The sequence below is a fragment of the Xenia sp. Carnegie-2017 genome, unplaced genomic scaffold, assembly GCF_021976095.1.
Source record: "Xenia sp. Carnegie-2017 unplaced genomic scaffold, XeniaSp_v1 HiC_scaffold_24, whole genome shotgun sequence".
In the NCBI taxonomy this organism is placed as follows: Eukaryota; Metazoa; Cnidaria; class Anthozoa; order Malacalcyonacea; family Xeniidae; genus Xenia; species Xenia sp. Carnegie-2017.
In genome coordinates this window covers 10,568,563-10,580,813 of record NW_025813487.1, presented here as the reverse complement: position 1 = coordinate 10,580,813, position 12,251 = coordinate 10,568,563, and the positions used below count along the sequence as shown (strand labels likewise).

The following is a 12,251-nucleotide window of genomic DNA, read 5'->3' as shown; positions in this document are numbered from 1 at the left end:
GAGACCATGCGTAGTGATGTCAGAAGCGCTTAGTTAAAATGTTTTTCACATTATTGACGAAAATTATGTATATTAATGTGACGATACAAAAACTGACTTTGACCAAGCCAAAATGAAATTGACCTTTCGTCTTGAACGAAAACATTTCGGCCGTTATTTTGAGAACCAAAGAATGGGTCGAGGACGTTTGTTATATGAATTTTTAAATTGACGGCATTCATGCTGTGATGATGAAAAGAGTTTTGAATTTAAACGAGGATGTTAAAGGAGGAGGTTAATGGTGTTAGGGGATGTTAAACAAGAAACCAACTTTCGTCCAGCATCAATATGACAGGGTTAATTGAAAGTGGACTGGGACAGATAGTAGATGTGACGTCCTTTGCATAACCCATGATCTTTGGAAAGAGGTACAAACATTGAGCTCTATAATAACTGGAGGGGAAACGTCAACCAAATTACTATAAATTATTAGCGCGCGGCCGCGTGGTCAAAAACATGGCGGATTTTGGTTGTCAAAGTCAGCGGAAAGACGCGGGCTCATAAAATGAAATTTTTTTCGCCCACCCGGATTTGACAACCACAATTGCGATTATATAAAATTTCAATGCGAAGCACAAAACTTTAGAAATTTTATTTTTAAAACATGCTGCAAACTTGTTTGGTGTACGGATGCTGAAGTAATGCCAGAAAAGAAAACATTTCATGACACCGGTGAGCAACGTAAGATTGTTTACCATTTAAAGTGTTCAGTGTTTTGTTTTAAGTCAATACTTGAAGTGTGATGGTATATATTTTGTGAATGTTTTACTTCTAAGTTATAATTTAAGTTATGTATATCCAGTCTTATTTGTTCTTTACTTAATCGCTTGCTAGACGAGGCAAAGCAACCAATTCTTATCGAGATACGCATGTCTTAAAACTCCTTGTTTCAACTGACTTTACCTCCAAGAAATAGAGGATATTTTCATGATATTTTTCTGAAAACATGAAGCAAATATTAAGAACAGAGCTGTATTGAAATCAAATGCAGTGCAGGATTAATTAATGAACTTTTTGGTGCATGTGGTACAATAAAAAATACCTGTATTAAGTACATCAAAACTGATTTTAGTACATCAAAATCAAGATAAAAACTACTTTGTTCAATAATATGCCAAATTATGCTCCTACCTTGAAATATTTGCTCAAGAAAAGCTAATGATGACATGCATGAAACATTAAATATAGTACTGCATCATCTGTCAAAATCCATACGTTTTTCAATTTCAGGTGATTAAAAATTCACATAAGATGCATTGGTTGCAATGAAGTTGAAATGTAAGAAGCAAAATTGATGGCATAGAACTTTTTATGTCTTTTGAAGAATTACGATATCATTTAAACGATATCATTTAGTAGCAATGTAGTAAAAGAAGTGATATCTGTCTTCAACATGAGACTTTTCTAATTATGTATAGTTTCTTTGTACAAAATACTATTTTAGAAAACTTGATTTTTAAGTCATTCACTGATATTTTTTACCAAAAGACAAAAAGAAAAATTCAAAGGCATAATGTAAAATTCAAAAGTTTGTCAAGTTGTTTGAACCTAGAAAAAATTAGTATAGGTACTAGTAATTTGTAAGGACACAAGAGAAAATAGTGCAAGAAGGTTAGCATTTTGAGAATTAATATGTTCTTCTTGACATACATTACACAAGGCCATAATATTATAAATAATGACTGTACAATAACAATTATACAACATGCTAAAAATCTTCACCTACATTATAATTATTTAAACAGGTTTGTCTTCATGCAGCAATAAGAAAAGTGTTATGTCAGAGAAACCAATGCACTTTAATTTAAGAAATCATATTTTCAATGGGAAATTAATGTAGTTCTGTTCAGTAGTAGATCCATGGTTGTCAATGACAATCCAGTTTCTAATATCTTGGCTCAAAACAGAACCAGCAACATGATTATAGAATTTCTGAATTTCGTTCTTTTGCTCTCCTAGTTCAAGATATTTTCTTCATAAGTTCTCAGTAGATTTATCAAAACATCATAATACCTTATAAGACACCCAGAATCAATCCTACCAAAAAACTAAAAAATTTCATACCTACTTATAATATATTTCCAGTCGACTTAAGTCGTAGGTAAGCTAACTTTTCTAACTCCTTTTGGACGTTTTAACTAAGATTTACCCATCTATTCAGGAAAGACAGTTGCACCAAGCTGTTATCAAACAGTCAAAAACACAAGTATTTTGCATGGGATTATGCATTAAAGCTTAACAACACATTGAAAGTGTAAAGAATGCCGTTTGATATTTATTTCTAACATAGCTAAAGCATTACTTGAAAAATATACGTTATTTTACAGTAGATTTACCTCATTTAAATGTGTGTGTCTATTTCACAAAAACCTGTAGCATTATTTTCAATATTTTATGCTTACGGTATCGTGGTTGTTTTCGCTGGTTGTCATTGATATAAGCAGTAATAGAGATCCGGATTCGGGAGGGAGCGAATGTTAAAAATTTTCTCAAAGTGGAAGTTTTGACAACCAAAATCTGCCATTACCGCCATGTTTTTGACCACGGGGTCCAGGCCCTTTTCCTCCAGTTATTATAGAACTCAATGGGTACGAAGAGCAAGCTTCAGGACTTTGCCCTAACGTCATCACTGATCTGATAATAGACTGGATATAGCTTCTATAGGTAGCAAAAGTGAAGCCTAATTATATATTAGGCGTGGTGATTAAATTATCTCTGTAAAATAAAACGGAAATGAAAATAAGAATAAAGTGAGGAAGAAAGCTTAGTAAATTTGTCTTGTTCTAAAACAACAGTACCCTGCTAATGAAGTCACGGCAAAAGTAACATACAACGTCTAGATAATAAAAATGATAAAAGAAAGGTACAAAACGAATTTTTAAGCATCGAAACTCATTCTAGATCATAACTGCCTCTGAACTTGGAAAATGAGCTGTGAATTATCTTGCCTTCGCAACGATGGGGCAAATTCGATTCTTGCACGCGCAATTTTCAATTGAACACGAACGCCGATATTTTGTTTTATCCATGACAGATGTTTGAGATAAGTAAAAGGTCACGAAATGCCTTAAATATTCGAAAATCTATGTATATAAAAGTTATCCGCCAAACATTTCTATAGAAATTTGTATCTCTTGTGGTACCCGGAAGTGCATTTTGCATATATAATTAGGCTTCACTTTTGCTACCTATAGAAGCTATATCAAGTCTATTATCAGATCAGTGAACGTCATAAAGGGTGTGTGAAATGTCGCAACATCAGAAGCATATACGATATCAATTAGACCAAGTATTTTCACAGATATTCCAACTGTTGGTCCATTGACTGCAGCCACGATGGGTTTTGGGAAGTCGATAAAAGTTGCAACAAATTCTCTAAAATTATGAAGGGGAGACATGTTGATGAACTTTCATGTGAAACAGGTTAATCTTTGTTGCTTTTCACCTCAATATTTCTTTACTATCAGCAGCAAGTTTTTCTGGACCTTCAGGAGGAATGTTCATAAAGTTAGTGAGATCATTGCCACTACAGAAATATTTTCCAGCTCCTGTTATTAATGTCACAACCGAATTATCATCTCTTGCTTGCTTTAGTGCGACAATCAACTCATTGTACATCTGTCAATATATAAATTGAATTAAAATGACTGGCAATGGTTAAAATAATTGACTAGTTATACAGTGGTGGCCTATTGAATGGGTATGACTGGTAATGGTTAGAGACAAACCACTGAATAAATGGCTGGTTATGGTTAGAAAAGGTAGTCTATTGAATGGGTATGACTGGTAGTCTATTGAATGGGTATGAAAGGTAGTCTATTGAATGGGTATGACTGCACTCAGGCGAATGAGATGTTACTCGTTGGAAAAGAAACTGACTGCGGTCGAAGCTTGTAACTACGGTTTGGTAACAGAAGTTATTCCTCGCCGAAATTGAAAAGAAATTAACAACAGAATGAAATACATGGCTGCGTTGCCGCCGAAGGTAGCACAAATCTGGACTTTACCGTTATTGCTTCGTTTCATTTAACCATACAATGCTTCTCTCCATTGCAGTCGCTCTCATTGTCCAAGAAATTATGTTGCTCAGTTGAGCTGGAGAAACTTCACGATGTGAATAATAAAGAATGCGAAGTGCTTGCTCAAAATGGCTCTCGGAGGAATGCGCGCAAGCAGTGATGACTTTTACAACGCAAATCAAAATGTAGTTGAAACATTAAGTTGATTCTTGTTTATGAAATGTTCGATGCATTTTCTTTCTGTGTATGTTATTCAGTTTGATAAAAACCATTTCCACCAAAGTGTTAAGCGTACAAAAGCATCTGCGCAAACATCTACTTGATGTCACGTGACAACATGTTAATTAATGACACTTATTTTTAAACAACTGCATCAATTTTCAACAAATGCGCAAGAAAATAAGGTTATCGCGACTAAGAAGTCCGTTACGCCAGCAGTAAACACTGAAGTCTCAATGACTTGAACGATACAGAACGAGTGTTCGAAATTTTCCAGCAAAAGTTTTTTTGCTGTGTTTTGGAACTTGATTCAAAACGCAATTTTTTTCCTCCAACCAAAGTAAAGATTTTAAAAATCGTGGTTAAATGAACGAATATGTTTTGTTATTCAACTCAAGTTACGAATGATTTACACCAACAACGCTACAAATTCCGCTGCGTAAAGGTTACAAACGGATCATTGGGGGACACAATATCCTATATGTACAACAAATATTTGCACGCGCTATAAGTCCGATCGCAAGTATACCTGGATGGTAAGCCATTCCTGTAAGCTCGTCCACCATCTTCTTACGATGCCATGTTGCTGATGTACTTTTGAAACAAATCGCGTTCCTCGTGATTTTTATCCTCAAGTTCTTGTATATTACCGTTGACCATCAACGTCTGTTTCTCGAAGGCACTACAATATTAAATATGCTGCTTTACTATTTGCTGACATGGGATTTTTCAAAGTTCGAAACTGTAAATGTTTTCATCATCTTCGACGTGAACGTCCATGAATAACAATAGAAATCTATTGCATTTTCAAAGGTCCCGTGTCCTCTCTCTAAGCTAAGCCCGCCCTTCCTCTCCTTTCCAATAGTGCCCAATCTCTCTCCCTCGTAAAAATAGACACACAAACCTGTCTAGAAACTAGTGAAGATCTCGCCAAAAGTGAATTGAGCTCCTCCTCGAAATGTTTGAAAGATAAAATTTCTGCGACAATTCCGCGTTCCTTTGCCATGTCGCAGTCGAGTTTCGTGTTGCATAGAATAACAGACATTGCCTGATTTAAAGGAAATTCACCGTAAGACAAAATGAATTTTTTAAAGCATCTCGGTTCTTTATAAAAACAACAATTATGTTTCACGATACACTTTTTAAGGGGGTGGGGTAGGGATAGGGAGTAAAGCATTTTGGGAACTTAGATAAAGCTATTCGTAGTTTTAATTACTTTTCAATCTCACAGTTAATTTTAACACCTCAGAACATAACACATCCTCTCAGGTTCAAGAAAAGAAAACATTTTAATGTTTATATAAAGTGATCAATAGGCGTGGATACAACTCAAATACATAACATGGCAAAATATGACCTAGTGCCCAGGCCTCCGTTTAATATAAACAAGTCACGTGTACCTGTGAATGACCAAATAAATTAGGTACAGTTAGAGAGCAACATCCAACTGGAGGATGACCCAACTCCACAAACTTCGTTTGAAAAGTTGCCTTTAAAAAACACGACGAATATGTCAACTGAAATAAAAATTACGTAATGTTGTACTGAGGAGTCACTAGGAGTCACTAAGGAGTCACTAAGATCAGTTCTTACCAAACTGGAAACATTGGTCTATAAACAAGAAGAAGCGTTATCAATACGTTCCGCTTTCGCGCATGTAAATTTACTTTTCATAATTGGAAAGGTCGTCGTTTAATTAGATTCGTGCTCAGTTACAATTGGTTTTTTCTATGAAATTAGATTGTCCCCGCTATCTAATTTGAATTAGAATTTTAGCAAATTGTGAAGTTGTTTCAAAGTAGTTTGCCACCTACTTCGAACTGCTGAGCACAAAGTAATTTTGCTAACTCGCAATGACTGTTCATGCGTCTATTTCTATAATACTATAGTTCATGCGACTTAAACGATCTCATGACACCGTTGAAATAAATGAAATGGTAATCGAGTTCCATCGGTTCTAATCGCTAATAAAGCGCTCGCAAGAAAAATGTTTCGTTTGATCATAGTGTGTGTGTGTCATCGTGGGGTAACTTCATATGCTGAAAAGACAGTTAAATTTTCCATGCACCTAACTCCCAAAGACTATAGCTAATGTGTCTATTTCACAAAGACTTTAGTTCATGCACCTAAAGGCTATAAAATCTATATATATGTATATTGTTCGTGCATCTTAACAATATAGTTCATGTACCTAACTCCCAAAGACTATAGTTCACAAACTTAACTTTCAAAGAATATCTTTCACACACCCAACTTCAAAGACTAAACTCCCAAAATTCTTCTTCATGCACCTAAACTCGGAACGACTATAGTTCATACACCTAACTCCCAAAGACTATATTTCACGCACGTAACTCGCAAAGACTATAAGATCATGCGTCTATTTCCCAAAGAGTTTAGTTCATGCAACTAACACCAAAGAAAATAGTTAATGTATCTAATTACCAAAGACTATAGTTCATGCACCTTACTCCGAAGGACTATAGTTCATGAAAGAGCTCCCAAAGACTATAGTTCATGCACCTAACATCCAAAGACTATAGTTAAAGCACTTAAATTCCAAAACTTATATTTCACGCACCTAAATCTCAAAGATTGTTCATGCGTTTATTTCCCACTTATTGAACTCACTTGATTGGTGAATTGTATTTTCCCATGTTTTCAAAACTTTCTTAAAGGTCGTACATTCCAATTCTTGTTCTTAATTCCAGGATCACATACATATGAACTATTGACCAGACAAAATCATGATATCTAATTACAATGTGACATCACTCTTCACATCCATACCATTAGACATAGCCAAACAACACAACTAGACAAATAAAATCCTAGACTTACTCAACCTTTGCCTCTCCACTGAATTCTTCTTCTAAAACTCATACTATAGACAACTTTCAGCGAATCAATGGGGTCACCACTATACACCTTCCTCGCAAAAGCTGTCGTGCAAAACCTCGAAACACAATCAGTCACCAACAGCACAGATGAAACAGACAGACTATGGAATAGATATAAAGACGATATCTTTGCCATAGTCAAGAAAGCCAAAACTGGACAAATGCTACACACCATAAAAATACTACAAAGAAGATAACCTTCACTAAAGACAAAAACACAACAAGACTAAACAAACAAGTATACGGCATAAATACCCTTACAGACCAAATACTTGATTTCAACCGTAATCATTCCACACAACACAAAATAAGCAACATTCGAACACTTTTCAACAGAATTAACACTCACTGCAGCACAGAAGAAGCCAAAAAACAGAACGCAACTACTTGTTCTCATTTATAAAAACTAGTTACCCTATAGAAACTTTATAGACGAAACTATAAGCAAAATCAGTCAGAACTTTACTACTAACGGACACCTCCCGAAAGCAGACACTGCTATTAGGTCCCTGCCAATACTCTTACTATTAACTTATTTACAACCTCTCATAAGCAGACACCAAAACAATCTTCAAACAATTCTGTAGTGTTTATGGTGTTTCGAAAGTTCACTTTTAGGTGGTCATGGGAGAAAAATTTACATGAGTTTAATATTTACTGAGGAAATTACCATACACCAGCTATGGTCAAATGGCAATTTTGCACAAATTAACAAATATTCGTGGCAGAGATTGAATTTTTATATTTTCGTTGTTTCAAGAAATTTACATTGTTTTTGCTGGCATACGATAGAACATATTTCGCATACCTTCCTCCTAAACCCACTTTCCGTCATATTTTGCCGTTTAGTGTGCATTTCATAGCCGAATCTTATAACTTAGATATTTCATACAGGGACAATCCTTCACCATTGATAAGTGTCGTCGCTTTTGTGCTCGATAAATCCCGCTTCGAAAAAAATATAGATATGACGATATATTTTCGGATATTTTTGGGGTTTTTTTGTAGTGTTGTTCGCAATGATTCATAAATAGATCAAATTGAACCTTAGCCGACAATTACCCCGCACGTGTGATTGGGTCAAGATTGTCTGTCTAATACATTGTATACAGAACCATTTAAAAACCGCTATAAAGCTATTAAAACCAACAAAACACAATTAAAAACTATGTATAATAACTATATATATCGTAACAACGAATATTTTCATATTTTTCGATATTTTCGGTACATCGATATATCGATATACCGAAAACCAATATCGATAAACCGATATTTAAAACCCCGATATTTATCGATAATTCGATATGTCGCAACAGCCTACCTCGCAAGAGCCTTTATCGTCGTAAACATGCTTGGACTCATTCATGTTTTCAGTGGTTGACGAGTCCTCATCCAAAACTCTCGAGCGTATGCTAGGTGCTTCAACTACGTTCAATTTCATCAAGCTATCTTCAACCTGGCGTCGTTGTTTCTCTTCTGCCATGCTTGATTTTGTTTCAATGTTGGAAGTTTCATTTTCAAGCAGTTCTTCTACCTCGATCTACGAATTATAATATCTGTCATAAATATTAAAGCAGTTTGTTTATGTAGAAAATATGCAGACACAAAGTTATGAAGAGAAATAAAACATCTTTAACATTGTCACGGATATTACGAGGGGCATAACAAAGTGTTGATGAGTTTGACTAATTCTACGTTTATAAGAAACTTTTAAACAATTCTAACCCTAACCTTAACACTTACACTAACCATAATCTAACCCTGACCCTAATCCATACCCTAACCATTGAACCAATGTATGAACTGTAGTCAATTGTAGTCACATTATAAAGCCTACTTCCTATTGTTTTTGGAGTTCAATGTGCATTCTAATCTTTCGTTTCAAATCCGCATTTTATTCTTGTAATCTTGTAGCCCATATTCTTGCAAGCATTTCTCAAATGGATATTCACAAATGGAGACTCGACAAGATATGTTAATTTTTTTCACCAAACAAAAAATTTGTCACAGTCTGTTACGGGTCTTGCAGCTGACATATGAAATGTTTGTAAGTGTGGCAGGAAAATTACATTTATATAGCTACTCTTTGTTTTGCTATGTTAAGCATCACACAATAACAAGAAAACGAATGAGGAATTGGTCACATTTACCACTAAAAACAGTAAAATTCTAGAGCTCCAGTACGAATAGCAAATGACTGTCAAAACGAGGGACGATCTTGGCCCACTGCGATAATATTTTACCAAATGAAGGGAATTCCACAAAACATGTCCATTTGGACATATTATACAAGTGCACATGTGTCAACTAACCCTGGTTTAACCAAGGTTTGCGTTAAATACGACGCTTTATATTTTTCATCGCTGTAGTATGAACTACTTTGTTGATAAATATATAGTAATTCTGAGTAAAATATCTTTACCTTCCTCTGCACAACAAAGTTTTTCTTGTATCAACGCACACAGCCTCCTACTAGCTCAAGAAACAAGCCAAAATATGAAAGAGAAGCGATCTCGTTTGAGTGAAAACTTGATGGTAAAAGTTGAAAAGTTGCTGATGGTTATCGCCATAAATTACCAATGGAAGAATTTACCACCACGATAAAATCAATATTACCACCACTGATAAAGTATTAGTGACCAATGCCGCCAGTTTGCCAGTGACCAGTGGCATGTACGCGTACCTATTTTTCTATAATTGCGACGCATCATGGGATTTACATTCAAATTTATTTTTGTGAGTAAATTCATTTTATCTTTACCATAAAAATGTTGTTTTACTTCAAAAATCTTCGCTTGTCAGACTTCGTGAGCTGACTAAATCTCGCAAGCGTTCGATCACGGCCATGACCGATTTTTCACCGAGTACTTTGTTGTCACGTGTTCTGACGTTGACCGTGTCTGAGACCGTCTCTTTTTCACCAACAACTGTTTAAAAAACAACATAAAACCATTTAACCAATCGCATTTAGTAATAAAATGAACATCTATTTTGCTTTTTAAAATAGACAACACTTAAAAAGACAATGAACACAAAACAAACAAACAAAAACACAAACAACAAACAATCCAACAACAGCAAACGATAATACCTTACATTTTACAACTCGCACATCAACTGACTACCAAGAACAACGAGTACTGACAAGTGAGCATCACAATGCACAACATTACAAACAGCACTGACTATAGACAACGACTTACGTTAGAAAGTAGGTTAACAAACTCAAAACAAAAATCATTGAACAGAATACAAATATCAGCACCTTATAAACGGCTTACAAGCGAACAATTAATAAGTATACCACACAAACTAAAACATCCACATATTTTCCTCTCTGTCATGACGTCTAGAGAACAAATACGGCGAACCTGACTAATGTTGTGGAAACGTCAGTAAACTCTGAACACCAACAGTGGTTCCAAACCATTTTAATTTCTATTTATTTGTACAGTAAATAAAAATAATTTAAAAGACTTATTCATACCAAGAATGAAGTTGTACTGTGAAAGTTGTGCATTGCGAACTTTCTTATTTAGTGTTGATCCGTGATCCAAGTCTGTATCAACACGATAACCAGCTGCATGGAACTTCTTTTGAATCTAAACATGACCAAAATGTCAATAAAAAAGGACAAAAAATTCCAATTCATAAAATAGCAACAATTTGTCCATAGCTGAGTTTGCATTAGCCTGTGCAAGTTCGATCTAAGGCTTACCAAATTAAATTTACCGGTTCGGCATAATCATCATATTTACTACTGACAGGAATTACTACAACTTGATGGGGAGAAAGCCATAAAATCCTAGAAAATAACAGAAAATGCAGTGCGTCAAAATTTTGAAATAAAGCAGTAGAGTAAAATGATAAAAATTTCCAAACAATTAAGAAACTTTGTATCATTTTAATTTAACATTTTAAGGACATTTCATTTGCTTTAACTCTGGCATGAGCCAAGAAAACACTCACCATTTTCCACCAAAGCTTCAGCAAGAATAGCAATCATTTTTTCAACTGAACCTACAATAGCTCGATGAATAATACAGGATGTAATTTTATATCTCCTTCACCACTGTCAATAGAGTAATAGAATATTGATAAATTACTAAATTGTTACAATTTGTAAAGATCTACAATTTCATGGAAACTTAAACTGTGTAATCCTCTGACTATAATACACAGGCTTACATATGTTTGTGAGCCATTATCAATGATATTTACATGGGGGGGATGGATGCACAGGGATACATGCATGGACTATTAACTATTATATTGCAATTATCTGTTAACATTGCAATATTAAATGTAACTATATACTTATATGGGTGGGTTTGTTTACATGAGTTTGAATGCAGGTGGGACTTTCAGTGTTCAGCAATGTAGCAGGCTGCATATAAGTATATAGTATATATAAGCATATAAATATATAACAATAGGTTTCTATAGAAACAAATAATCATGTCACTGTTGGTTAAATAAATTAAGTATCAAGACCAGTGAGGTTATTCAACGAAAAGCTTACTGGCAAAACTTACCTAGCGTGAGGTTGAATCTCTCAGGAAGTTGGAAATCCAGTTCAATTGTTGCACATTGATGAGACCATCTCATAGCATCAAAAATTTTTATATTAATCTATAAATTGTGATAGCAATGAAATTATAAATTCACAATGGTATACATCTGTAAACATAGAAAGCTTCATCCCCCATCCCCAGGATTTATCTGCCGTTTTGACAAAATTATTCAAAGCTTCCATCAGTTTCTAATGAAGCATAAAACAAACTCATTTAGTTAAACAATTAAAAATATTATCAATCATTAAACATTTTCGATATTTATGACAAGACAGCTAAAAACATTGTAAAGACTGCATTTATGTTCGCTGTGAACAAATTTCCTCCCTTTTGGGAGGTAAACAAACCAATCTGTATGTCAAATCAACAAATGAAAACATTCTATATTTTATTTCATTCTTGAATAACTGTCTATATCTTTGATATCCATAAAGAGGAATTGCACGATGAAACAAATGTAACTTGATTAAATACTTCATTGGTTTCAAACCATTGAA

The 12,251-nt window shown here is 34.5% G+C and overlaps 1 protein-coding gene and 1 long non-coding RNA gene across 3 annotated transcripts; both read right to left on the bottom strand.

Annotated features, from left to right (window-relative positions):
* Positions 1 to 4,639: 4,639 nt before the first annotated feature.
* LOC124451004 (enoyl-CoA delta isomerase 2-like) lies at positions 4,640 to 9,428 on the bottom strand. Its single transcript, XM_047001648.1, has 5 exons — positions 9,331 to 9,428; positions 8,502 to 8,720; positions 5,678 to 5,794; positions 5,182 to 5,325; positions 4,640 to 4,959 (listed from the first exon to the last, which is right to left on the bottom strand). The coding sequence occupies exons 2-5, from the start codon at positions 8,661 to 8,663 to the stop codon at positions 4,924 to 4,926; spliced, it is 459 nt and encodes a 152-aa protein (XP_046857604.1). The 5' UTR covers positions 8,664 to 8,720; positions 9,331 to 9,428; the 3' UTR covers positions 4,640 to 4,923.
* Positions 9,429 to 9,723: 295 nt separating this feature from the next.
* LOC124451006 lies at positions 9,724 to 11,831 on the bottom strand. Of its 2 annotated transcripts, none has more exons than XR_006950304.1 (5): positions 11,716 to 11,831; positions 10,899 to 10,985; positions 10,668 to 10,782; positions 9,942 to 10,107; positions 9,724 to 9,871 (listed from the first exon to the last, which is right to left on the bottom strand). It is a non-coding gene; the product is annotated as an uncharacterized LOC124451006 (long non-coding RNA). The 2 variants fall into 2 exon arrangements; XR_006950305.1 differs by lacking the exon at positions 11,716 to 11,831 and adding an exon at positions 11,150 to 11,166.
* Between the last annotated feature and the right edge of the window lie 420 nt (positions 11,832 to 12,251).